Source organism: Pyrus communis, chromosome 14 (assembly GCF_041283825.1).
Source record: "Pyrus communis isolate YQ-2024b chromosome 14, ASM4128382v1, whole genome shotgun sequence".
NCBI classification, from domain to species: domain Eukaryota; kingdom Viridiplantae; phylum Streptophyta; class Magnoliopsida; order Rosales; family Rosaceae; genus Pyrus; species Pyrus communis.
The window spans coordinates 2,891,176-2,918,297 of record NC_142578.1 but is presented as its reverse complement, the minus strand read 5'-3'; the positions used below and the strand labels follow the sequence as shown (position 1 = coordinate 2,918,297).

The following is a 27,122-nucleotide window of genomic DNA, read 5'->3' as shown; positions in this document are numbered from 1 at the left end:
ATCCTTATATATATATATATATATATATATATATATATATATATATATATCTCATTCTTACCTAGCATGTGGTCTTTTAGGAGCTCACTGGCTTCGAGTTCCATGGGAACTCCGAAGTTAAGCGAGTAGCGCGCGAGAGCACTCTCATAATGGGTGACCCACTGGGAAGTTTTCGTGTGAGTTCCCAAAAACAAAACCGTGAAAGCGTAGTTGGGGCCCAAAGCGGACAATATCGTATTACGGTGGTAGAGCAGGCCCGGGATGTGGTGGGGGCCTGGGTCGAGATGTGACACTTGACCCAAAAATGAAAAAAATGATAGTGTCATCATAAAGAAATTAACATGTCAATTCAAATCATCATCAATACACTTGACCCAAAAATGAAAAAAATGATAGTGTCATCATAAAGAAATTAACATGTCAATTCAAATCATCATCAATAATCACGTTATATGATTTAAATAAATGGTTTCTCTAATATTATTTTTTTCTCAAAATATGTTTTCAACTTCTCGAAAGTGTGGAAAATATCTTCTTTAAATTGTTCCTCTAGAGGCTAAAGCATCTAAGTAGGATCATAATACTAATTAGACATGCCGTTATGTTTTATTTTTTTGTTTTGAAACAAACGATATTATTTATATTAAGAGATAGGAGGTTGGCTTAAGCTCACAAAATGTTAGTAATAATGTGGTTCAATTTCGCCTTTGAGAAGAATTGAACTTAAAATCTCTCACTTACAAATGAAGAACCACTACAAGATGATTTAGTAGTTAAGAACGAATTTTAAGTTCGTGTGCCACTCGGTACGTTCTAAGTTCGACTAATGCGGCTGGTAAATCATATAATGGTGGTAGACATGTCAGACATCTTTTACATGCAACCAATGGTGAATTGCCACGTCAGTAAACTGGGACCTCTATGTTTGGCACTGATTTTTCGGTGCAATAAATATTACATAGCTTTTTTTTTTTTTTTTTTTTTTTTTGGAGAATAAATATTACATAGTTGGATGGGCACTACCGACGTATGACTGACCAGCGATTACTAGCTATGTGTACATCTGAAGCTCTATAAAAAGTCAAGTCACCATTGTCATTAAGTTTAAATAGATTCTTGACCCAAAAATGATAGTGTCATCATAAAGAAATTAACATGTCAATTCAAATAATCAATAATCACGTTATATGATTTATAAAATATAATTGAAATAAATGGTCTCTCTAACATTATTTTTTCGCAAATTATGTTTTCAACTTCTCGAAAGTGACTTGGCAAATATCTTCTTTAAATTGTTCCTCTAAAGGCTAAAGCATCTAAGTAGGATCGTAATACTAATTAGACGTGTCGTTATCTAAGGAGAATTGAACCTAAAATTTCTCACTTATAAATGAAGATGAATACTACTAGATGTGTCATTTGTTGTGTTCCTTTCAAGTGCAAATATAAAGATAGTATAATGGAACAAGTAAGGGTGTCGAACCAAAGGGACTGATTAGAACTCTACAAATTACTAGCTTTATGTGAACCCTAACTACGCAATGAAAATGAAAACTGAATTTAGATTTTTTTTGTTTTGAGAAGTAAAGTAACTTAAAATGCAAGAGAATGTAAATATGAATAATAGAATGATTCAGAAACAATGGAAATAGAATTAGGGATACCGATTTCACCATTACAAGCCAATTCCATGAAAATTAAGTCAAAACACATTCAACTCTCCAATATGCAACTAGGGTTCGTTTTACTCATTTATGATCATCCATTTGATGTGTGGTTGTGATCAAGTACTCCTAATCTGCAACCTAGTTGTGATGTTCAACTTAGATTACCAAATAAGAATCCATTAAGAACAAGAAAACTTCAAAGAACCAAAGAAATCACATGACATGATGTATGCATAGCAGTTTCTTCATTCATTCATATGTCTAGCAAGATTAAGTATGATGTGTACTATAACCTTGATCAAATAATCTGTAAGCAGCCCTAATGATGATCAAACATTAAGATTAACAAACAAATTATACTATAACATCAATGACTAAAACAAGAACACATATTGGTAATTTGAACACTTTAACTTAATAACATAGAGTAGGTTTGCAAGGCTACATCGAATTCCCCAACTATGAACTTAATTACACAACATGATTACAAAATATATAAATATCAAGAACAACATGAGTGAAATTAAAGTTCATAGAAGAAACCCCCTTGAAGTAATTCTGATGTTGAACTTCTCCAAGAACAGCGCGGCTGCGTGGTTTCTTTGGTGGCTGCAGATGGTGAATGAAGAAAGGATTTTGTTTCTGGAAGAAAGGCCAAAGAAAGAGAAGAGAGAGAGCTATGGGTGTTCCCAAGGGGAAGCTTTTTGTAAAAGTGGCTGAAACTCTTAGTTTTATAAGGTTAAAGACGCTGTTACAGATTGTCATTGCATCCCAGTAATTGGGCATTTAATTCCCATGTTTTTTTGCTGTTATTGGTCTTATAAAGAGCTATATTCATCACCATATTCAGTTTCTACTTTTAATTCTTTGTCTACATCAGCATCATTATTCAATTCTCCATTTTACCACCATTTTGCCTTATTTATCTTCAACTGAGCTCCAAAATACGATTAGCTGCACACTAATACAAAAGAGGGTAAATTGCAACTAGTTTAACTTAAAAATATCACAAAGGGAGTAGGAATGAATGGTATAAATGTATGAAATATATGAGTTATTGTTGAAAAGTCTGGTGGGTATTGAATGCCCACACAGTATGTTAGCAAAAGTCTTCAGCACGGGCAGAAGTTTTCAATGCCCATGCAAAGTAAAAGTTGAATACATAGAGATTGTATTGTCAGACGAAATGTCGTAAATTTCAATATGCAGTTAATGCATTAGTTTGGAGTTGCTCTATAAATAGAGCACTCCGTATGTTTTCAAGTTACAGAAAAGATAAGAAGAAGAGAACGAAAGAAAAATATCAGTAACATCATCTATTCCTCTGTTTTTTTTTTTTTTTTTTTTGTTATCCTCTTGTGCTATATTTTAGTGTGACATTTTACATCTACCTCGCACCTACCATTAAAAAGGTTATCTCTCAAACTTTAACCTATTTATAACACGTTATCAGCACGAGTCTCTAAATATAATTATTCTCTCATCTCTCTTTGCCGAACAAACGAAATAAAGAAAAATGTTTCCTTTAAGGTTTTTACTGTTCATCTTCTTCCTCTGCCTCAATTGCGCAATATACCCTCTCGACGAACTGTTTGCTCCATGTCTACTCTTAGTTCTCAATCTAACGGTTACATACATCTTTGATTACTTGTTTGGTGTAGAGATTGATTACTAACCCAGTATTTATTTATGTTAATTTTACTGCAATCCAAGATGGTGCGGTATCATCGCCTATCTTGGACTGCAGATTTAATTTTACTGCAAATTTTAGGTGGAGCGGTATAATCGCCCTTATACCGCTCCACCCTACCCTACACATTTGAATTTACTTGCTGTTTAATTTCATTGCAATTTTATGTGGTGTGGTATTATCACCCACGCTACTCTGCATATTTAATTTTCCTGTTACTTCAGTGGTGCGGAATAATCGCCCATTCTATATTACATTATTTCAATGAGAATGATGCGGTACAATCACCCTCCTCATTCACCCTGAAAATCTCGAGCCAGAAGTTTCGAGTGCTTATCATTTTGGCCTGAAGATCAAAATGAAAAATTTGTAAGAACCAGAAGTTCTAACATCATATTCCTCCAGGAATACATATTATTGTAAGTTCTTACACATCTCATTTTCTTTCAGAAAAGAAAATGGCGAACTTGGCGAAGCTTGAATTTGCTGCCCTGGATATTACCGGGAAGAATTACCTGACCTGGGTACTAGATACCAAGATCCATCTGGAAGCAAGGAATCTTGGAGATACCATCAGGGAAGAGAGCAACTCATCCTCTCAAGATTGGGCAAAGGCCATAATTTTCATTCACCGCCACCTTGATAAGGCGCTAAAGAGCGAGTACTTAACGGTTGAAAATCCGTTAGCTCTCTGGAATGCCTTGAGAAATAGATACAATCACCAGACAACGGTGATTCTTCCAAGGGCCCGCTATGAGTGGACTCATCTGAGGATCCAAGACTTCAAGTCAGTGGCAGAGTACAATTCTACATTGTTCAGAATTACCTCTCAGATGAAGCTCTGTGGGGACATTATTACTGAGGAACATATGCTGGAAAAGACTCTCAGCACATTTCATGCCTCCAACGTGCTCCTGCAGCAGCAGTATAGAGCGCGAGGCTACACTGAGTACAATCAGCTGATATCTGTGCTCTTAGTAGCTGAATAGAATAATGAGCTCCTGATGAAAAACCATCATTCTCGACCTACTGGATCTGCACCATTCCCAAAAGTGAATGCTGCTGCCCTCAAAATGAACGCCTCTTCCTTTGGTGGTGATAATCATAAATGAAAATGTGGCCACAAGCGAGGTCGATGGAATAGGAAAGACAAGAACCATGGAGTTCAGTTTCACAACCAGGTTCCGAGGCATAATTCAGGTCCGAGCTTCAAAAATGCGAATCGCCACAAAGGCAAAGCTCCTAAGAACAATGCTCCTAGAAACTCTGAAGGAGCCTGTCATAGATGTGATGGCAATGGGCATTGGGCGCGTGCTTGTCGTACCCCAAAACATCCAGTGGATCTGTATCAAGTCTCCCTCAAGGAGAAGGGTGTCGAGACCAACTTTCTCGACCAGGCTAGACTAATGGATATACTTGATCCAGTGTTTGACTTATCAGGGCAGTTGAACACAACTCATCTAGATGTTCCAGACTTTATTGAGGAAAGGGGAAATGAAGTATACCGGTCCGATTGAATCATTAATGTACTTTTATTATGCTAAACTTGTAGTATGTCAGATTCAATAAAAGTGGCATGTAAATTTCTTGTTATAACTTGTTTTTAACTCTGATTCTCTTACTCAGAGAGCATGGATAAAAACTGTGGTTATTCTCAGAACATGAGAAATGGCGGAGATATTTGTCTTGCAGACAGTGCAACCACACATACAATACTTCGTGATCGAAAGTATTTTTCAAGCTTAATACCTACAAGAGTAGAGGTAACAACAATATCAGAACCTTCATATGTAATTCAAGGTTCAGGGAAAACCCAGATTATGTTACCAAATGGAACAATATTGTCCATACAGAATGCATTGTATGCTACTCGATCTACTCGAAATTTGTTGAGTTTCAAAGACATACGTTTAAATGGATACCACATTGAAACAAAAAGTGCAGAAAATGTGGAGTATTTATGCATTACCTCCAATGATACCCAGAAGCGTATATTGGAGAAGTTGCGTGATATGTCGAGTGGATTATATTATACATACATAAGGACAATTGAATCACATACTGTCATGAACCAGAAGTTCATTGATTCAAAGGTTTACATGCTTTGGCATGACCGTCTGGGTCATCCAGGATCTACCATGATGCGTAGGATCATTACCAACTCTAATGGACATCCATTAGTGAGCAGACACATTGCTGCCTCAAATGATAACCCTTGCAAAGCTTGTTCTCAAGGGAAATTGGTAATTAGACCATCTCAACTAAAGGTTGATGCTGAATCCCCATCATTTCTGCAAAGAATTCAAGGGGATATTTGTGGGCCTATTCAACCATCATATGGACCATTTCGATATTTTATGGTTTTGGTTGATGCATCTACCCGATGGTTACATGTTTGTCTCTTGTCTACTCGGAATGTAGCCTTTGCGAGACTTCTTGCTCAGATAATTAAGTTACGAGCACAGTTCCCAGATTATCCCATTAAGTCAATCTGACTTGATAATGCTGGTGAATTTACGTCTCAAACCTTTGATGATTATTGCATGACATTGGGCATTGATGTTGAACACTCTGTTCCTCATGTCCATACTCAAAATGGTTTAGCAGAACCATTGATCAAGCGGCTTCAGTTAATAGCTCGCACTCTGCTTATGAAAACCAAATTACCAGTCTCTGCATGGGGACATGCCATCTTACATGTTGCATCATTGGTTCGATTGAGACCTATAGCCAACCATCAATACTCTTCAGTACAATTCGTGTTTGGATATCAGCCAAACATTTCCCATTTACGAGTTTTTGGTTGTGTTGTTTATGTGCCTATTGCACCGCTGCAACGCACTAAAATGGGACCTCAGCATAGACTGGGAATTTACGTGGGTTTTGATTTACCATCTATTATTAGATATTTGGAACCCTTGACAGATGATATGTTTACAGCTCGTTTTGCTGATTGTCACTTTGATGAGACAATTTTCCCGTCGTTAGGGGGAGAAAAGACTGTTCCAGAAGAACGGAAAGAGTTGACATGGGTTGTTCCCACCTTGTCTCATTTTGATCCTCGCAGCATTCGATGTGAAAATGAAGTGAGAATGATCGTTCATCTTCAAAGTATTGCCAATCAAATGCCAGATACATTTAATGATGCTATGAAAGTGACAAAATCACATGTCTTAGCTGCAAATGCACCTGCAAGAATTGATGTCTCTGTTGGACAAAATAAAGTGGCAGCGAATGATTCATTTGGTGCATGCCTGAAGCGTGGTAGACCCCAAGGTTCAAAAGATTCTGCCCCTCGAAAGAGAAAGTCGAGGGCACAACTGAATCCAAATGAAATCATTCAGGAAGAGAAAATGAATAATACATCCACAATTCATGATTCTGGACTTCCAGAAAAAGAAAATGTCCTTGATGAGACATATGTCCCTGAAGAGACAGAAGTACATGAAAGCAAAGAAATCTCCATAAACTATGCATGTACAAATGAATTGTAGGATCAGAATGAAATAATCATCGATGATATATTTGCATTCGCAGTAGCCACTGAAATCATCTTGAGTGATGATATTGAGCCCCGCTCTGTTGATGAATGCAAACAGAGACAGGATTGGCCTAAGTGGAAAGATGCAATCCAGGCAGAATTAAATTCCTTGGAAAAGCGGAATGTTTTTGGACCAGTAGTCCAAACCCCGCCTAGTGTAAACCCCGTGGGTTACAAATGAGAAAAACGAGATCGCAAGATACAAAGCACGACTCGTTGCACAAGGTTTTTCTCAAAGACTTGGAATTGATTATGAGGAGACATACTCTCCTGTAATGGACGCAATTACGTTCTGTTACTTAATAAGTTTAGTGGTTTCAGAAAGACTTGACATGCGATTTATGGATGTCATCACTGCGTATCTATATAGAGAATTAGATACTGACATCTATATGAAAGTCCTAGAAGGACTTAAGTTACCTGAAACAAGTAATAAACCACGAGGTATGCTCTCAATCAAATTAAGGCGATCATTGTATGGTCTGAAACAATCTGGACAAATGTGGTATAATCGTCTCAGTGAGTATTTGATCAAAGAAGGGTATATCAACAATGTTATTTGCGTTTGTGTGTTCATTAAGAAATCCAATTCTGGATTCGCTACAGTGACAGTATATGTTGATGATATGAATCTAGTTGGGACTCCTGAAAAGCTCAATAAAACTGTTGAATATCTGAAAAGCGAATTTGAAATGAAAGACCTTGGAAAAACAATTGTCTCGGCCTGCAGATCGAGCATTGTGCTAGTGGAATTTTGGTCTACCAATCAGCTTACTGAAAAAATTCTGAAGCGATTCGGTATGGACAAGGTTTATCCACTAAGCACGCCAATGGTCGTTCGTTCTTTGGACATTAAGAAAGATCCATTCCGTCCAAAAGAAGATGATGAACTGGTCCTTGGTCCAGAAGTACCATATCTGAGTACAGTAGGTGCTTTGTTGTATTTAGCACAATGTACTGGACCAGATATAGCTTTTTCAGTTAACTTGTTAGCAAGGTATAGCTCTACTCCAACAATTCGCCATTGGAAGGGTATCAAAGATGTATTGCGATACCTTCGTGGAACAACAGACATGGGTCTTTTCTACTCAAAGAACTCCACAAATGACCAGGTCCTTGTTGGATATGCAGATGCTGGTTTCCTTTCTGATCCGCATAAAGCCCGCTCACAAACTGGATATGTGTTTAAGAATGGAGATACAACAATCTCATGGCGCTCAACCAAGCAAACATTAGTTGCTACATCTTCAAATCATTCAGAAATACTTGCTTTACATGAAGCAAGTCGTGAATGTTCTTGGTTAAGATCAATGATCCATCATATCCGGAATTCATGTGGTTTAACTTCGAAGACAGACAACCCAACTGTCATCCATGAAGATAATGCAGCCTGTGTTGCCCAAATGAAGAAAGGATTCATCAAGGGCGATAAGACTAAACACATATCTCTAAAGTTTTTCAGTGCTCATGAGCTTCAGAAGGCTAAAGTTATTGAAGTCAGACAAATCCGTTCAAATGAAAATCTGGCAGACTTGTTCACCAAATCTCTACCAAAGTGCACATTTCAGAAGTTAGTGCAAGGCATCGGATTACGTCGACTTAACAAACAGCTAAATTTGGAGAATGCGAAATCAGGGGAAGAAACATATCAGGGGGAGTATCCATGATACATACTTGTTGTACTCTTTTTCCTTCGATTAGGATTTTTCCCACTGGTTTTTTCCTATCAAGGTTTTAACAAGGCAACATAAGCATACTTGACACTATATCAACGATCCAGGAAAAGTTGTACTCTTTTTCCTTCGCTATGGTTTTTTCCCACTGGATTTTTCCAAGCAAGGTTTTAACGAGACAACTCATGTTGATATGTGGGCATCTAAGGGGGAGTGTTGAAAAGTCTGGTGGGTATTGAATGCCCACACAGTATGTTAGCAAAAGTCTTCAACATGGGCAGAAGTTTTCAATGCCCATGCAAAGTAAAAGTTGAATACATAGAGATTGTATTGTCAAACGAAATGTCGTAAATTTCAATATGCAGTTAATGCATCAGTTTGGAGTTGCTCTATAAATAGAGCACTCCGTATGTTTTCAAGTTATAGAAAAGATAAGAAGAAGAGAACGAGAGAAAAATATCAGTAACATCATCTATTCCTCTGTTTTTTTTTTGTTATCCTCTTGTGCTATATTTTAGTGTGACATTTTACATCTACCTCGCACCTACCATTAAAAAGGTTATCTCTCAAACTTTGACCTATTTATAACAGCTATCACCATTATGTTTTGTTAACTAATATATATGAAATATCAACATCAATAATTCAATATTTAATCAACTAAATAATATTGTAAAAGCCAAGTATTCTTGTAGTGGTTGTTGAGTCAAAGGAAAATCAAAGGGAAAATATTTGGTAAATGTTTTCACCTGGCTAGTTCCCTCGCGGAAAGTTAGAAATCTTGTTAAAGAACTAATACAGGGTGGTCTAGTGGTTAAGAACGAATTTTAAGTTCGTGTGAAACACAGTACGTTTTGAGTTTGACTAATGTGGCTGGTGAATCATATGATGGTGGTCAGAGGAAAGTTGAAATATCTCTGTGAGTCTTCCTGGTCCCCTAAAAGATGGACTGCTACGACGAAACCACACACTCGTCCCCTTTAAAAAAGTTCTTGTTAAAATAGGGAATTAGGGGAGAAGATAAGGAATTAAAGATTGTTGAACTTCATTCCAATGAAGAAACTTAGGAAACGAGCCTATATAGTTTGCCAACATGTTGAAAGAGAAGGCCAAATTGATTGGTAGGTGAACCCACACTTCCTTAAAACATTTTCACAAATGCAAAATCATCTTGACTTATAATTTATTTTCTTAAATTTTTTTGGATTTCTCTTAAGATAAAAAGAGAGTACGAAAATTATTTTTCTATAAAAATACGAAAGTATTCAGAACGTCGACACGCATCAAAATACTAAATAATTGGGACTTTAGGGACTCATACTGTTGTAAACTTGTATATAAATATAACTTGTAACAAAAGACAAATCACGGTTAGTTGCATTTAGGTACGACTGAGTAACAGTTAGTTCATCAGACAAGCTAGCTAAGCTACCCTCTCTGTTTTTCACAAATGCACCACACAGTTTCTAGTCCTTCCTCCCAATTTCCCCAACTCAAATTTCACACGAAATCTTAATTCCCATTAACCCTTCTACTTATATATTCTCCCAACGTTGTGTTTAAATCCAAAACCCAGGTCTTCGATTTCACATCGGAAGGTCTAAAAACACCTGCATTTCTCGAGTTTTTTCAGCCATGAAGTTCACAACGTTGGCAGCAATGATGGTGGCCGTGGCCGTCTTCGGCCTCCTCATCGATGGCCACGACTGCAAAATCGTGCAGTTTATATTCGGGGACTCCCTCTCCGACGTCGGAAACAACATGTACTTGAGCAAGAGTATCGCCCAAGCAAACCTGCCTTGGTATGGCATTGATATGGGCAATGGACTGCCTAATGGAAGGTTCTCTAATGGCCGTACCGTTGCTGATATAATAGGTAACGTATGTTGTAGCGGTTTCGATTCTGTGAAGGACGTCCTGTCTTTTTTTAAAGATATGACATGTTGGTAAAACCTCGGTTACTCAAACATAGAATTTGTTGTCGCGTTTATTTTTCTGCTAAACTTGTTTGTTTGTTTAGGTGATAACATGGGGCTCCCACGGCCACCGGCCTTTCTCGATCCATCTTTAAATGAAGACATGATACTCGAAAACGGAGTGAACTACGCCTCTGGAGGTGGTGGGATTTTGAATGAAACCGGTGGCTACTTTGTAAGTTGCAGCCTTAAATGTAACAAAAACACATAAAAATTGAGCTTTCAATTAAGATTGTGCGCGATTTGATAAAAAATGTGTTTGCAGATTCAGAGGCTTTCGCTCTACAAGCAGATCGAGCTTTTTCAAGGAACACAAACACTTATCAGAAGCAAAATCGGTGAACAAGCAGCGGAGAAGTTCTTCCAAGACGCTCGTTATGTGGTTGCTTTAGGCAGCAACGACTTCATTAACAACTATTTGATGCCTGTTTACAGCGATTCGTGGAGTTACAACGATCAAACTTTCATGGAATACTTAATGGGAACGCTAGAGAAGCAACTTAAGGTTGGAATTATCATAGTTTATCTTAATTTCTACCAGTTGATCGTCGTTATTTTCCTGACTTGGGGTTTACGTGCTTTCGAGCAGCTGTTGCACAGCCTAGGGGCGAGGCAGCTGATGGTGTTCGGGCTAGGACCGATGGGTTGTATTCCACTCCAAAGGGTGCTAAGTACATCTTCGGCTTGCCAAGATAGAACAAACAAACTAGCTCTCAGCTTCAACAAAGCTGGTAGCAAGCTTATGGAAGATTTGTCCAGCCAGCTTCCTAACGCGAGCTATCGATTTGGTGACGCGTATGATGTTGTCAACAATGTGATCAGCGATCCAAACAAATACGGTATGTTGAGACAGAACCAAAAACATTTCATATATCTCCTCGTTTCTCTACTGACAGTTTCTTCATTCAAATTCGGACCATGGCAGGATTCAGCAATGCGGACTCACCATGCTGCTCATTTGGAAGAATTCGACCGGCTTTGACGTGCGTCCCTGCATCAGTACTGTGCAAAGACAGAAGCAAATATGTGTTTTGGGACGAGTACCATCCATCGGACAGCGCAAACAAGCTTATTGCCACGGAACTCATAAAGAAATTCGGTTTCTCGCGCGTTGGTGAAACAGATGGTCCTTCCCCTGCACCTGCCATTGTTCAATCACCAGAGGGATAACTTGTGGTACAATCAAGCGAGCAGTCTCTGCTGATTACAATTGCTTTCCTAAAGCAACTTCATAGTGATTATTGAATAGCTTTTCGCTTACAACTATTGTTTGGTTTTGTTAATTCAAATATATTTGTTTCTGAATCTTGGGGATTTTGCCTATAAAGTTATACATATTTAGCATCAATCTGCCATGAACTTTCGACTCCCATATAATTATCAACCATAAAACATAGTTTCTACATATTTAGTAAGACCTTCACACCTCCTCGTTGGTACGTACATATCCTGGAGTCCTACTCCATTTACATAGGCACTAACCCTAGCTTTACAGAGTTGTAAACACTAGCCCCTTCCCAAGTTCCCGCGTGCAACCCAGCTTCTTTTGCAATCTTTGCATGCACGAACTGGTTTACTGGGATTGTTACGACTGAACTTGTCAAATGTTGTGTTCCTGCTATCGCAACGAGGGCAGGGGAGTATCTTCTTGTGTGCCTCCTCTCTGGCTCGGACTATTTCATCACCACAAGGCCGCAAAGCTGCAGGAATTTACGAAATGTCAAAAAGAATGTGGGTGCAGTAGTACAGAGATGACAAAATCTCAAACACGCGAGATGTCGAGTCAATTACCAGGTCTAGAGGAGCAAGCTTCCTCTCTCCCATCCTTCTTCTGAAGTTCTTGCTTCTTCTCAGCAGGCCTCTTCCTCTTCACATCCCGCTTCTGAATTCCCGGCTTCTTCTTCTTCACATCCTGTTGAATGAACAGATGTACACGTCAAACAACGTCCAGTTTAATAATCTTACAATACGTACACATACACAACCGGTTAATCCATGTTAAACAATCAATCTGTGTTGTGACACCATGAGTTGAACTTACCCTGTCGTCCTCCTTAACAAGCGCCTTGCTTGCCTCTCTGATTTTTTCCAACTCCACAAGGTTTTCCACGAAGCGAAAGGATACGTCCTGTCTTCCAAGAGTTTTAAGCAATATCTCGGTGTTCTGTAAACACATTCAGAATATAATAACATCAAAGAGAAATTCAACCAAAAAAATCATCAAAAACCAATTAGATTAGCCAAACCAGATTGATAAAGCAACAACATTTGCATTTCTGGTTTCGGAAACAAGTTGGATGATCTTCATGTTTTCCTGACAACATATTCAGATCAAACAAATCACACCAACTTAATTTTTAAGGCCAAATCAAAGATTAAACTACCAGGGGAAAAAGGAAGAAGCAATCTTGTACCTCATGTAAACTTTGAATTGAGACTTTAGCAAAGCCATCGGTTTGATCCCCAATCTTATACTTTTTCTTCTCAGCTGGTATCCATACTATAAATCTCAGTTAATATTTTTAGGCAAAGCATAATCTTACAAGAAGTCCAAGAATTCTCAGGTCCCGTTTGGGATTTGGTTCCAGAAGCACTAAAAGCGTTTTCTGACAACTAAAAATGCTTCTAACTACATTTGAAATAAAAATTTAAAAACGCTTGTAATGTGCTTCCGGTAGATCTTCACCATTAAGTCAATTAAGCATTATTTAAGTGTTTTAATTTTCTTTTGTGACAATAAGTGATTGCTCCTACACTAGAGAAATGAAATGCTCTCTAACAACTACTTCTTAGTGATGATCAAGATTTAAGAAGATTTTTATATACAACTAGAATTATGGTTTGCGAATTCAAATTTGTGTTTCTGACTCTTGGAGGTTTTGCCCTAAAAATTTCACTCTCGGCATTATTGCCTTACATAGATTATCAAATGGCCATGAAATTTCCGACTTACATATGATTTTTTTTCACTCATATAACAAGAGGCCAATAATCTTCTATATTGTGAAATAATCTGCTTAATTACATGAATTAACGAAAGTCAAAGCTTAAGCACATAGTTAATGAGATTATCAACAGCATCAAAAGCTCACACATTCATTCTGCTTGATCAAATTAATACTACATCATAACCGTTGTACATATAAATTTGCATTAATCCATGATTACATTTCACGTCATGCATTAGTTCCTACATTCCTACTCCGTCTAACCCCAAACAATAAACTTAAATGACTGATCTAGCAACAAAAATATCGTTTACAATACTTCCATACATAACAGTTCAATGTAAACCTTAAAACCAATAGTTCCAACAGAAAACTAGCAATCGGAGCATCTTTCAGACTGCGGCCTCGGGGTGTGGCGGTTGTTGGCGCCTGAACCCGGGTAGTCGTGAAGCTCCACATCCATTCTTTCAGTGATAGCTTGCTCTTTATAACTCTTCTCTGTGGTTACCTGTTTTGAAAAATGAAAATTAAGTAATGGAAGGCTAGTAACTCAACACATATATATTTTCCTAGAAGTGCTTCTCGCGAGTTGTGTTACATGACACATGTACTATGACTAAATGTATATTAAGATCCTTAGAGGATCCTCGCGAGTTGTGGAGAACTATAATATCGAAAATATGGAGTAATACCAGTTTGTTACTTCCTGCAATTTGATGAAGTTGAGGTCCATGATTTAGGCTTCCAATTCCTGCATGTTGTAAAAAGCAAATGAGAACAATAAGGAAAAGAATAAGAAGAAGAAGATGCAGAAGCAGAAAGTTGTTAAAAGTTTACTTGTAGCTGGGATGGCATTCAAGAAGACAAGGTGAGAAAACCCTAGCAAGATCACAAGCACATGAAGGAGACTGCTTGCCATTTTCTCTATGAAGTTGAATGTTAATTGTCTTAAAGCTATCACTACTCAATTTATACAACTCACAAAAGCTGCTTTTGTAGATCACCGTTTTTTGGGTTGTTGGGATTTGGCAAAAGTCAATAAGGTGAAAGAGAAGAGAAGTGTGAACCGCAGAGGTGGAATTTACCCAAAATTGCAGTGAGATTGCGGGGAAATTGTTGAGTGGGGGAAATGATATTTAAGTAAATATGGTAGTGGAGGTGACACAAAGGATGATTTTGTGGCAAAATTTGAGCTCAAGGCCTCATGCACGAAATTGTAGGTTAAGGTTTAGTGGGAGTCATCATCATTGCAGCACAAGGATATTCAATGAATTCGAAGAAGAAACTCACTAAAAAAGCAAATTGAATTGGAAGAAGAAACTCACTAAAAAAGCAAAGGCATATGGACTTAGACTTTTGGGATTCCTTTTTAGTGGCATGTCAACTAAGGGGTAGGGAAAACAAACAACAACCACCAAATGTGATAGCATGTAGTTATGCATTACAATTATCACTTGTTTGAAAAAAATTGTAGAAGAGAATGACATGTTTACATGGAAGAAGTTAGTACAAGTATTTAGATTTTTCGATTCCTAATTTTTCTGTATTTACTGATGCATGGATATTACAGTTAGTATGATAAATTATTTGACATGCATTTACTAACATCGTGACATGTACGGACTCAAAAAAATTTGACTCTTACGTTAGGATTCATAACTGAAAACTAAAAACACCAGCAATTAGATTGATTAGTGTAGTAGCTGGTTTCATTTCCTTTCCTTATCTTCCTTATTTTTTACTTTTCCTATTCATGACCTCCTCTTGTTACGATTCTTTTTTTACAAAAAGAAGACACAATGATCTGGTTGGATGATACGTGCATAACATAATTACAGTTGGATGGTAACACAATCAATTTAACCATTCAACTTTGTATTGACTTCAGTAGACATATTGGGATCAAGTTGTCATGCTTTTACTTTAAACTGTTTGACTTTATAAATCACCAATTAAGCTTCACATTGCTCCAGTGTGTGTTTCGTGTGTCACCGCACTTACAGGGTTAAAGTAGTCATTGACAATGAAACAAACAAGTTGGCTGATGTATTAGTGACGTAGAATAAATGGCTGAGTAGATTGAAGAGGAGATGGACTGATGAAAGTTTAAAGAACGTAGTGAGAGTTTGTATATTTGGCGTCCGAGCTCTGATTAGGGCTATGATATATTTCCAGAAAGAGAACAACGCAACAGTTCAAACACTCCGGTTCGTTATGATACATTTTTGGCTATGTGAAGCTATTTAGACCTCCAGAACTACATTTTAAATTTTGTAATAAAAATCGAACATTTTATTGTCGTCCAATTGATTTTCATTTAATTTCCTAAGGCCCTTGAGTTACCCTAGGGTGCTGTGATCGGGTTATTTAAGCTATTGGCTGACTCCTGCTGTGATCATCTTCCAATCATTAATCAAACAAACCTTTTGGAATTTATCTCAAAACTGATGGATTCCAGAATTTTGTACTTCAAAGAATTATGCTTGTAATCCTTTTAGCTTTATGTTGCGTCAATTAGCCAATTCCAAAAATTAATTAACAAAATCAATTAACTAATTATAATGTGAAGCTAAAAGCCTAATTATCCGAAATGGGGCTGAAAAAGTAAAAAAGATAAAGCAAGAAAAAGCTAAATGATCATTTCAGAATAATCATACTATACTTTCTGCTGCTTTTGCATGGTTCAATATTTATCATTCTACTTTTTACTCAAACTTTAGTCAACCCTTTCAGATGGGATGCTGTCCGTTGATGATGCTTGCTTGATCTCACCCAATTTAGTCAATCCTTTCATGCCATTAAGGATCAATTTGTCACACAATTCACATTGAGCTCATGTGCTTAGCAACTTACATGAAATATTCACGTAGATAGGCAAGTTTTCTTGCGAATGTGAGCGATGATCGATGAGACTTTTCGATTTTGATTTTGGGCCATGTCAAATTTTTTGGGCCACCTTGATAAGAGCTTTTGGGTTTTTTGGGACACCTTACACTATTTGGGAGCTCAAATGGACCTCACTCTGTGCCCACTGGCAAAGTTTTCACTGGGCCATATTACAATTACTTTCAACCTCATTGACACTGACAAAGCAACTTACTTTAATCATAATTAAGGGAAATTTCTTTCCAACTTTCATCCTAATCTCATCTTAATCAACTTTATTTGTTTATACTGTCCAAGTCAAATGTCTGGCATAAGCCTCCTAATTGAAAAACTAGATAACAAAATCCTTAACCGCCCACTGGCCCAATCCGACATTAAACAAATCAACTTTAACTACCTAATTAGACTTGTTTATCAATGTTTTAACATTTAAGATTTGACAACGTGTATATAATACAATCACTATCTCCACAAGTGGTTCTTCAATGTGTCGAGAATATGGCTCAATACATCAAGTGTCGATAATAGAATTGGTTAGAAACTTTAAAATAAAATATAAAAAAAATTAACTAGCTATGTGATGATACTTCGTATACTGGATTGCGTTCCAGACACATTGAAAAATCAACTAATAAATATGTGATTAAATTAATCAAAACCATTTGACCTTTTACACCGAAAGACCAAGCCTTATGCTGGGAACTTTTTATCCCTCCGTGTAGATTGTACTAAAGTCATATTTTTTACTTTTATACTTCTTAATATTCCTCCACCGGGGATTTGGTGTCATCCTTTGAGAGCTCTGCTTACATACAAAATGGTAGATGGACTACGCGTGTCATGCACTAGGACACGTGTTGCTTATCTAAGGGAGCTTGTGGAAAAACTACGATGGCTTTTCAACTTTGAGCTTTTTGGGTGGACCCCATTGAATTGTTTCTGCAGCTGATAGGGCAACAAACGTTGTCCTGATCTGAAATTAAATATTTAAATTCATTTAAAAATGTTATTAAAATGACTGCAAGCGTTTATAAAGAATAATTTTAAGTTTCAAAAGCACTTAAAATATTTTTTGTAAGCATCAGTTATGTCATTCTTCCAAAAAGCACTTTAAATGTCTTTCTAAAATTTACTTACATTTTTACAAATGATTGATTCTAAAAATAATTTTATAAAAAAACGTTTTCGGTTATTTATAAGATGTGTATTGTAACACATGATACATGGTAAATATAGTTGTATCAATACATTTCGTAAATGAGAGTCATGCAACCAAAATTCAAACGTACGGCCAATGCTATGGAATTGAATTTTATTTTATGTCTCTTGTATTACGTACATTGTGGACCTACATACGAGTCAGTTAAGTAATTTTCTCAAACTCCATTAATGGATATTTTTAGTGGTAGAGTCAAGAATTTTCAAATAATAGAATTATGATTTTTACAATAGAAAACTTCATTGGACAATTTTATCGAGCACTAATAGAAACTTGTCAATTCTTGACAACATTTCCTGAAGGCTTATTATGCCAACAACTACTATTGTCTGTAAAGGCTTGTCGATGGTGACTATAGAAAATTATGGAGTAATGTTGAAAACTGTTAAGATCTGTCAATTAAGGCATTTCATCGAATATTTGGTGTGCACAACAGAGTTGCACACAAGAAGATGAGAGAAACAGAAGACCGGGATAGTTTGAAACTAATACAATAATTTAGGTGACGTGTTTTGAATGCGAAACGCATGGTTAAAACTAACACTTTATTCATTAAGATATTAGGCCACGTATGATCTTCAATTTTTTTTTTTTTGGTCCACATGTAGTCTTCAATTGGTTTCAAATTGCTTAAACATGTAGCAGACATGAAGTTCTAGGAATGAAAGTTTGTATACAACACTTCTCCTCTTATTAAAGGATGTGGCCACTAGTGTCTCGTATATTTGTACACATGTGAATTGTTTTGTGGGGTTACTAAAAATAAAAAGGGTAACGATAGGTAGATTAAAATTTAAAATTAAGTTTACAAATTAAATGATATGTCAACAATACGAAATAAGTACGAATCAACACTTAAGTAATAATTTAATCATTAACAACCATACCATGTAGTTAACAAAATTTAGTTTATAAATTTGATCTCCTTAGTATTACCAAAAGAAAAATTCAATACCAAAACTAAAATATCCCAAATACATACTCATAAATACAACCATTTCCAATAATCATGTAACATGTAGGTAGGTGCAACCAAACTTTTTTTTATTTTAATTTTTATGTTTTTAAAAAAGAATTTGAAAATTTCTTGTGGTTTGGCATTTGCTATTCACTTATTGAGGGCATGAGGCATTTTAGACACTGACCCGAGGTTGAAAATCGTGTTTCGTGTGATCTAATTTGAGGTGATAATGAATTTGTTATACTTCGATGTATGTATAGCATATGAGGAATAAACTCTTGGGAGGATGTATTCAATTGAGAATTTGAAAGATTTAAATGGATTTATAAATCCATAGAATTTCATGGAGTATAATTGATTTGTAGAGATTTTATGTAAAATTTTGATTAAATTCCTTCGAAATCTTATGAGGAGATGTAAGATTTGTAGATGCTTAAAATATACTACGAAATCTCTTTAAAATCAATTCCTAATTCGAAATGTTATAAACTGCTTTAAAATTCTAATTGAATATCTTTAGATTTCTAAGGATTTTAATTCACTATCTTACAATCCTTATTAAATACATTTTAAATTTCAAAGATCACTTAAAATTCTAATTGAATACTTCTATATTCATAAAAGAATTAAAATCCCTCGGAATCTTATTTGAATACAACTAAAAATCCATCAATAAATTCAACGTTAAAACTGTGAAAAATACTGGTACATACCAAAAAAATCCAGAAATCAAGAATTAGATACATGTAGCACAGAAATTCCATGCATCGGAGAATCCAAAAGAAAATTGACAAGGAGAATCTTGAGGCCACAAGAACATGTGGCTGACAATCAAACCCATATGCTGACGTGGCACCACCTCCAACTATTTTTAAACGGATCAAAATCGTAGACGAGGTTTTACCACGCCCAATGCCACCACCACTCTCCCCCCACAGAAGAAAAGAGAAGGAAAACACCTCCGACGATCGCGCCTCTTTTTCCACTGTTTGGCTGCCGAGAAAATGCTGGAAACTAAGGACCCCGCGATCAAGCTCTTCGGGAAGAAGATTTCCCTCCCCGCCGACATCGAGAAACTGGGTTTTGCTCGCCCTGTAGAGAAAGAAGTGGAAGTAGAATTGGAAGAGGAGTGCGAAGAGGAAGAAGAAGATGCAGAGACTGAGCAGGTAACAGTTTGTAACTCAGAGAGAAAGTTCTTATTTAAATTGTTTGTTTGGATTCGACCCTTTTGTTAAATTGATGGGAGCTTTGATGGGTCGAGCTCCTTTTTTTTTTATTCGTTTTCATTTTTCTTCTTTTTTTGTTTGATTCTTTTTTTTTTTAATCCTGTTTAATTAACTTTTAAAGTCTAGAAGATGAAAGAATCAGGGAAAGGAAATGGAAATTCTGATCCTTTTTTGGCCATTTGGGAATTGGAATGGAAAATTTGTTGCCTTTTGATTGTTTGATTCAGTTTTGTTATTAATGAAAGATTTTCAATCAATGAATTTCGATCTAGCTTTTGGAAAAAATATAAAATTGATTCATTTTGTTACTTCGATGTTTATTTGTTTTGGTTAGTTAAGTTCAATTTACATATGCCACTAGCTAATTAGATTTTTTTTATTTTTTTATTTTATAAGTGATTGCAGATTAAAAACTCTGAATTATCCTCTCAAGATCCTCGTTCTTAGTCTTATTCTTTCTCGTATGCCACACATTCAACGAGGCATTTTTATCTCCGCACATTTTTTTCTTTTTACACGTGTTGATACTTAACCGTCCAACCTTCCGTGTATAAAGTATTTCTGGCCTTGTTGCCTTCGTATAATTTTTTTTTTTTTTTATCAATATGAAAGGAATATTGGAAGGGTTGTCTTGATTTTCTGAACTGTTGTTTTCATTAATTTTCTAGACTTCTTGGATTTATGTAACAGAGTAATTTGGATTCTCCAATTTCTAGAAGTTTCAGTAGATTTGATTGTGTGAATGAAACTATAGTACAACCAAACTTGCAACAAAAAGGATAAAAAGGCAAAAGATGATCACTTTTCTGTTGAAAAAAAGAAGAAAACTCCTTGTAAACACATAAATTTAGAGTACTAATTTCTTGTAGGTCAAATTGATCGATTCCATTTTGTTTCAAGTTTATTTTGCGATACTTGTTCCTAAAGTGTATATTTAAAATTTTCAGGATTCGCCTTCACAAAAATCGACTGAGAGCATAGAACAAGATGATGGTCCTCAACCAAAATCTGAAGACCCTACAAATCTGGAAACATTACCAGGTTCTGTTGTGAACCCGAAGACACCCTCTATAGATGAAGAAAGTGCACAAACAAAAACTGCTCAGATGGAGAAAGAACAGAGTACTGAAAACTCGGAAGAGAAAACCCTAAAGAAGCCTGACAAGATACTTCCATGCCCCCGCTGCAATAGCATGGACACTAAATTTTGTTACTACAACAATTACAACGTCAATCAACCACGCCATTTCTGTAAAGCCTGTCAAAGATACTGGACAGCAGGCGGTACCATGAGGAATGTGCCTGTGGGAGCTGGACGTCGCAAAAACAAGAACTCTGCCTCACACTATCGCCACATGACCATTAGCGAGGCTCTTGAAGCAGCTCGGATTGATGCTCCAAATGGAGTTCACCACCCTGCATTAAAAAGCAATGGTAGAGTCCTCAGCTTCGGAGTGGATGCACCTATTTGTGATTCCATGGCTTCTTCTCTAAATCCTGCAGATAAAAAGGTTCCGAATGGTACTCGAAATGGTTTACATAAAAGCGAAGAACAGGTATTTCCATCTCCTTGCAAAGCTAGGGACAATGGCGATGATAGCTCCAGTGCAACTTCTGTAAATGTTTCAAAACCACATGTGCAGAATGTCAATGGCTTCTCTTCGCAAATTCCTTGTCTTCCCGGTGTTCCCTGGCCTTATCCATGGAATGCAGCAGTTCCCCAACCGGCTTTTTGTCCTCCAGGATTTCCTCTATCATTTTGTCCTGCACCTTATTGGAACTGTGGTGTGCCCGGCGCTTGGAACGTTCCTTGGTTTGGTCCACAACCCGCTTCTCCAAACCAAAAGTCTCCCCGCTCTGGTTCAAATTCTCCAACATTGGGGAAGCACTCAAGGGACGAAGACGTTCTAAAACCAGAAATTTTGGAGAAAGAAGAGCCATCAAGACAGAAAAATGGATGTGTTTTGGTTCCAAAAACATTGAGGATTGATGATCCGAGTGAAGCTGCAAAGAGTTCAATATGGGCAACGCTCGGAATCAAGAACGACTCCATCAGCGGCGGAGGGTTGTTTAAGGCTTTCCAATCAAAGAGTGACAAAAAGAAAACCGTCTCTGAATCCTCTCCCGCTTTGCGAGCAAATCCAGCTGCATTGTCTAGATCCCTTAACTTTCATGAGAGCTCATGAAGTAGCTAGCTAGCCAAGTAGCCATGAGTTTTGACAGAACCCCATCCAGCTAAGGCCATTTTGGTTGAGCCGGTCGAATCCGGGATGCGGAATGGGAGTGGCTGTCTCTACTCTCTAGGGTTCCTCAGTATGATAGGGGAACTAATGTAGGATAAAGCTCTAGTGGCAACTATTTTTGCCTCCTAGTAATGCACAGGATAAAGCTCTGATGTACTTAGTTTTCCTGAGTTTGTGTTCATGTACATGTCTATATCTCTATATATTTGAAATTCAAAGATCTTTTTGTTCTCTTTTTTCTATCATTCTCCTTCATCTAAAGTTCTAAACTGCATAAACAAGTATCTTCTCTATGATGAGATCCAATCCAAGTATCTTTTCTTGTGGGCCAAGGACCTGCAATTGGGACGCTATTGTAGCAATATTTCAACTGATCAAGTAGTGTTGTGTTTAACTTTTATGGGTAATACTGTTTAATTGGTTCGAGATATCGTTAACAGTTAAGTTGTTTGCACCATTCATATCTTAGCAGCCACTCTTGTGGGGCTAAAATGGAGATGGCGACAAACCAACAAAATTGTTCTTTATTCCTAACAAGTGCCAAATTGCCTTTCCCTTTCACCACCAAAGGATCTGAACAACTTGCACAAAAGTTTGGTTGCAGACTGTCCGATATTATCCTACCCTCCTTTTTCTCACTGTTTTCTTCTCATTTTTAGTAATTACGCTTACAAAACAAGTAAGTTCAAGCCTAAGAAAGAATAAACCAACACAACTGGTGTTTGCTTTTTTGGGTTCAACCAATACATGCCTCGCTAAAAAGTGTTTTTAAAATGACTAAAAATGTTTTTAGTAAAAATATTTTTGATACCAATCTTTAACATAAATGTAAATGAATCTTGAAAAAATACTTCAAAACGAGCCCACAATTGTTGAAGCCATAAATTGCCAACCTACATGAGAAGAAAATTTTGAAACTACGGTACAGTATGGTATTCCATCAAAGAGTCTTAGATCGTAGCATCAGTCCTCAATTACGCATCCATGGTTTTTCTAGCAAAAATCATATATAAATTGATGCTAAAGAAACTGAATTTTATAAACACATCATGAGAGATTGTGATGCTACGATTCATGACTCATTGGTAACCTTAATACCCCTATATTCGACCCTTCGTTCAGCTATGAACGACTACTCGTTCAAACGAGTCATTTCAGACAGATAACCTATTAATTTGAGCCGTCAAAAGTGCACGAATTAAATCCAAACTCATCTCCCTCTAACTAGCCCGTGACAGAAAGTAGGACTGCTTCTCCTTTGATAAGAAACTAGGGGTATTAGGATTACTTGGTGAAATACATATTTACCTAATTTTCTTTGCAAAGCATATGGTTTGACGCATCAACATCAGTGATGTATGTGTGTCTCAAATCAATCACCATTTAAAAACACAGATATTTTGCTGCAACAGGCAAATGCAGGCCACATTTTCTGTAAAGATGAGTTGTTAAATGGGACCCTAATTCCACACATAATGCCATGAATCATTTGGCACTATCTCTCTCTCTTATCTGAAAATCAACTTACACAAAATAAATTCACCGATATGCATCATCTTGATCCGATAATCTAATAGTATGCAGAGTAAAATTTAAATATAACTTTGTGTTATTGAATCAAAATGTTATAACAACAATGAACTTGTCCTACATAAGTTCTTATCCTCTCTCGCCTTCACCTTTTTCTGTTCGTTTCTTCCTTTTTTGCTCTTTTCCTTCATCCTATACGAAAGCAATTGCCCCTCTATTCTCATCCACATACCTAATTTTAAAGCTTTGTGTGGGAGACCAAAGAAGATAAAAATGACATATTGTGCTCAAAATTCTAGTGGCAAATTTGGTGGTGTTGCTAAATGGTGTGTTTCCAAATATGAAGAATTGAGCCTTCCTTCTAGCTAACAACCCTAAAAGGTCTCTCTGTAGAGAAATGAAAAAGGAGGAGAAAGGGTTTGCTTAAGTCATGTCATGTCATTTTACTGCTCCAACAGACTAACATGGAGCTCTCCCATTTTTCTCAAAAACCTTCATTTTACAAGGGAAAGAACAAAAAGGCATAACGAACCTAAACACACCGAGCAGGAACGGAAGCATGCCTGGCTGGGGCGTCCTACAACTTCCAACCCACCTAGATTCGAAAATATCTCTCCTAGTTTGAGTATTATAATGTTCTTATAAGATAATAAGAATGAAATGATGATAATGGGTAGGCGAGTCGAACTATATATAAGACTGATTGTCAGATTACAATAGTATAAGCCTTACTCTCTAAACCAACACAAGGCAATAGAAAGAACAAGACCGTGGGATTAGCCACCAACTACAAGTAAGCTACTTCCTTCTCACTTTAAAGCGATTAGAAAGAGCTAACTTCCTAATAGAACAACCCCCTCGTTCCCTATCTCAAAGATTTATCAAATAAAGAAAAGTAAAAATAAAAGAATACAAGTGGAAGACGAAGACTAAACCTGTGAAGAGAAACACAAAGAAACATCAATCCCCTAGTTACCAAAAACAAATAAATCTAGTCTAATCCCATCACTAATCCTCTCACCTAGAATGCTCATGCCACTCGTCGAAGCAATTCATTTAAGTACTCAATCAACTTAACAGGGCAGATTAAGCAACAAATTATCATTTAGTAATTGATTAATATAAGAACAAAGCTTGGCTACTTGAAAAAAAATAGGAGCTCATACTCTCACTCAATAACAACTTGACAAATGTGTGTTATTAGTTCAAGTTTTGTTTTATTTTTTTTCAATTTTTTAGATACTTGTTAAGTTATTATTGGATGAGAGAAGGAGCTCTTGCTTTTTTTTTTTAAGCAGTCAAGCTTTGTTCTTAATATAATATGAGGCTAGGTAGAGAACCACTTATTTTATTTGTTCATTATTTTTTAAACATGGTGGATCCTTAACAAACCAAACCCAATCTTCTGCATGTTTAATTATTACAGCACCAAATTATCTGCGGTTTTACCATCTCCCATTTGGCTCAGTTTACATGGATTAAAAATTTGCAGTAGAAAAGAGTTTGGTCAGGGATTTTAACCTCTATATTTCCACTTTTTCCATGATAAAAATAAATGCTAATAACACTTTACACACTTAAGAATTGAGGTGATTTTTAAAATGTATTGTGAGATATTAGTTGTCTCGCATTACTTTCTAAGATTTTGAAATTGTATAAGTTAACAACTTTTAAATATTTGAACACCTAAATATTCGTTTAATTGATGATTTTTTTTATTCAATGTGGTGCAAATGTTGTTTACAACTTGTCTCGCAATTATGGTTTTATCCTCCCCATGTCATCAATTTAATGAATTATTCAAACAATTTATGAGACAAAAAGAATAAATTAATACAATTTCAAAATGTTAGAGAGCAATATGAGAAAAATAAAACAGCAATGTGAGAAAATTAAAATGAATGAGGATCCTCTCCGAATCCTCATATCGTGTCTATTCATCGTATATCGTGCGGTCAGTTTTCATCAGGTACTATTTGTGTTTAATTTTAAATAAAAATATTTAAAATAATTTTTGATATCATGATATACGATAAATGACACGATATGAAGATTCTTAGAATCCTCACAAAAAAATCCAAAAAAAATCCTCATTCAATTAAAACCTCGTAGCCTATTTTGAAAACCACTCAAAATATAACAAGTGTGAAATGTATTTAGCCCTAAAACTAAAGCTGATATTGACTTAGAAAAGTACGTTTTGGCATGTTGGGAGTGATAGTCAAAGCCCCCGCTCTCACTTATCCTCTATTTTAGTTCTCTTTTATAATATCATTCAAAGTCATCCAAGTCGTTTAGAAATTGAGGGGGAAAATGTACCTACGTGTTAGGGACGGAGAACTATTATTATTGAAAGAAATGTTGAATTCACTTAAATTAATTACTATTTTTTTGGTAAATAAATATATTTAAAATAAATAAAAAACAGAAAATAACTATCAACAATGCTACACCAAAACAGCAACAACAAACACTAACTATTCATAAGATAAATTTCCGCAATCTAAGCCTAAGTTTCGGCAATCCTTCATTGCAGAAGATTGCTATAGAGGTTTTGTCTTTATTAATCACTTCTAACATACAAGCTAGCCAAACTTTTAGGATAAGTTTTAGCAATGTAAGCCTAAGTTTCAGCAATGTAAGCCTAATTACTATTAATCATTATGTGTGTGTAAACAACTATTAGTTTTCGAGTTATCCACAAGTGTTGATTAATGTACCTTTTTCTATTAGTGAAATATTATATTATTTGCAAATGTTGTTCGAATTCTTAGAATACCACTGCTTAACTTTCAATTCATATTTGATCATCAAATGAAATGTGAATGACCCGTTCTCAACCAATGTATACTATGCGCCGAACTTTACTTATAGTAATTATATCTTTTACTCTTAGTTATTCACGGATGAGAATCCTCTCTGGATCCTCTTTGTGAGGATCCTCACATTCTAACCGTACATTGTATTTCGTGCAGCCAGTTTTTGTCAGGTACTATTTGTGTTTAATTTTAAATAAAAAATTCAAAATAAGTTATAACTGCACAATGTATAATAAACAAATAGAATATAAAGATTTCTAGAATCTCTACAATTTAAATCCGGATAAAATCCAAATCCGTTATCCACAAGAGTTTGAATCTTCAATCTTGGAGTTGAAGCTTTTTAAGCCTAAAAAGTTGGAAAGAAGTCAAAAAGCAAAACATCAGTGTACAATGTATGCTTATGATGGTGCGCTGTGCCTTTACTTTCATCCAAAGGAAACGCACGACCATTGTTTATTTATTATATTTTCGAAACGAATTGTTATTAGCGTTTCAAAAATTTCATTCTACATTCTAAACTATCTATATTAGAAAAGAAAAAAAATGCTCTTGTGAGAAGTGTAAAATGAGATTTTTGAAGTATCAATAACATTTTCCTTTTCAAATACACTGTATGAGATCAATTGGGAGTTAGGACACGTGTAGGGGCACTAAAGTGAAGGTCCAAATGAGAATAATAGAGAGAAAAAAAAATCAAAGCGTGTGCCTCCCCTTTCTCCCAACTGATTCTGACATTTTAA

The 27,122-nt window shown here is 36.2% G+C and overlaps 4 protein-coding genes across 4 annotated transcripts; 2 read left to right on the top strand and 2 right to left on the bottom strand.

The window, feature by feature from the left end:
- Positions 1–10,072: 10,072 nt before the first annotated feature.
- LOC137711873 (GDSL esterase/lipase At1g74460) lies at positions 10,073–11,852 on the top strand. The gene is made up of 5 exons (XM_068451030.2): positions 10,073–10,447; positions 10,592–10,722; positions 10,813–11,052; positions 11,137–11,386; positions 11,473–11,852. The coding sequence occupies exons 1-5, from the start codon at positions 10,207–10,209 to the stop codon at positions 11,715–11,717; spliced, it is 1,107 nt and encodes a 368-aa protein (XP_068307131.1). The 5' UTR covers positions 10,073–10,206; the 3' UTR covers positions 11,718–11,852.
- A 55-nt stretch (positions 11,853–11,907) lies between these two features.
- On the bottom strand, positions 11,908–13,236 carry LOC137712389 (uncharacterized). Its single transcript, XM_068451477.2, has 6 exons — positions 13,206–13,236; positions 12,962–13,047; positions 12,814–12,861; positions 12,589–12,711; positions 12,339–12,459; positions 11,908–12,247 (listed from the first exon to the last, which is right to left on the bottom strand). The coding sequence occupies exons 1-6, from the start codon at positions 13,234–13,236 to the stop codon at positions 12,054–12,056; spliced, it is 603 nt and encodes a 200-aa protein (XP_068307578.2). The 3' UTR covers positions 11,908–12,053.
- Positions 13,237–13,646: 410 nt separating this feature from the next.
- On the bottom strand, positions 13,647–14,539 carry LOC148691086 (uncharacterized). The gene is made up of 3 exons (XM_088683641.1): positions 14,333–14,539; positions 14,188–14,246; positions 13,647–14,003 (listed from the first exon to the last, which is right to left on the bottom strand). The coding sequence occupies exons 1-3, from the start codon at positions 14,412–14,414 to the stop codon at positions 13,869–13,871; spliced, it is 276 nt and encodes a 91-aa protein (XP_088539767.1). The 5' UTR covers positions 14,415–14,539; the 3' UTR covers positions 13,647–13,868.
- Positions 14,540–19,452: 4,913 nt separating this feature from the next.
- LOC137713025 (cyclic dof factor 1-like) lies at positions 19,453–22,261 on the top strand. The gene is made up of 2 exons (XM_068452253.2): positions 19,453–19,727; positions 20,735–22,261. Exons 1-2 carry the CDS (start codon positions 19,566–19,568, stop codon positions 21,971–21,973), a joined length of 1,401 nt encoding a protein of 466 aa, XP_068308354.1. The 5' UTR covers positions 19,453–19,565; the 3' UTR covers positions 21,974–22,261.
- Positions 22,262–27,122: the final 4,861 nt, after the last annotated feature.

Excerpts from the sequence above, each read along its gene's own strand:
- LOC137712389 (XM_068451477.2), bottom strand. The coding sequence starts at position 13,236 with ATGGTGAAGATCTACCGGAAGCACATTACAA. Across the intron at positions 13,048-13,205 it reads CTACCGGAAGCACATTACAA|TATGGATACCAGCTGAGAAG; the intron begins GCGTTTTTAAAT and ends TGAGATTTATAG. Across the intron at positions 12,460-12,588 it reads TTGTTAAGGAGGACGACAGG|GATGTGAAGAAGAAGAAGCC; the intron begins GTAAGTTCAACT and ends TTCATTCAACAG.
- LOC137711873 (XM_068451030.2), top strand. The coding sequence starts at position 10,207 with ATGAAGTTCACAACGTTGGCAGCAATGATGGTGGCCGTGGCCGTCTTC. Across the intron at positions 10,448-10,591 it reads TACCGTTGCTGATATAATAG|GTGATAACATGGGGCTCCCA; the intron begins GTAACGTATGTT and ends TTGTTTGTTTAG. Across the intron at positions 11,387-11,472 it reads CAGCGATCCAAACAAATACG|GATTCAGCAATGCGGACTCA; the intron begins GTATGTTGAGAC and ends GGACCATGGCAG.
- LOC137713025 (XM_068452253.2), top strand. The coding sequence starts at position 19,566 with ATGCTGGAAACTAAGGACCCCGCGATCAAGCTCTTCGGGAAGAAGATT. Across the intron at positions 19,728-20,734 it reads AAGATGCAGAGACTGAGCAG|GATTCGCCTTCACAAAAATC; the intron begins GTAACAGTTTGT and ends TAAAATTTTCAG.
- LOC148691086 (XM_088683641.1), bottom strand. The coding sequence starts at position 14,414 with ATGGCAAGCAGTCTCCTTCATGTGCTTGTGATCTTGCTAGGGTTTTCT. Across the intron at positions 14,247-14,332 it reads GAATGCCATCCCAGCTACAA|GAATTGGAAGCCTAAATCAT; the intron begins GTAAACTTTTAA and ends TACAACATGCAG. Across the intron at positions 14,004-14,187 it reads TTGCAGGAAGTAACAAACTG|GTAACCACAGAGAAGAGTTA; the intron begins GTATTACTCCAT and ends TTTTCAAAACAG.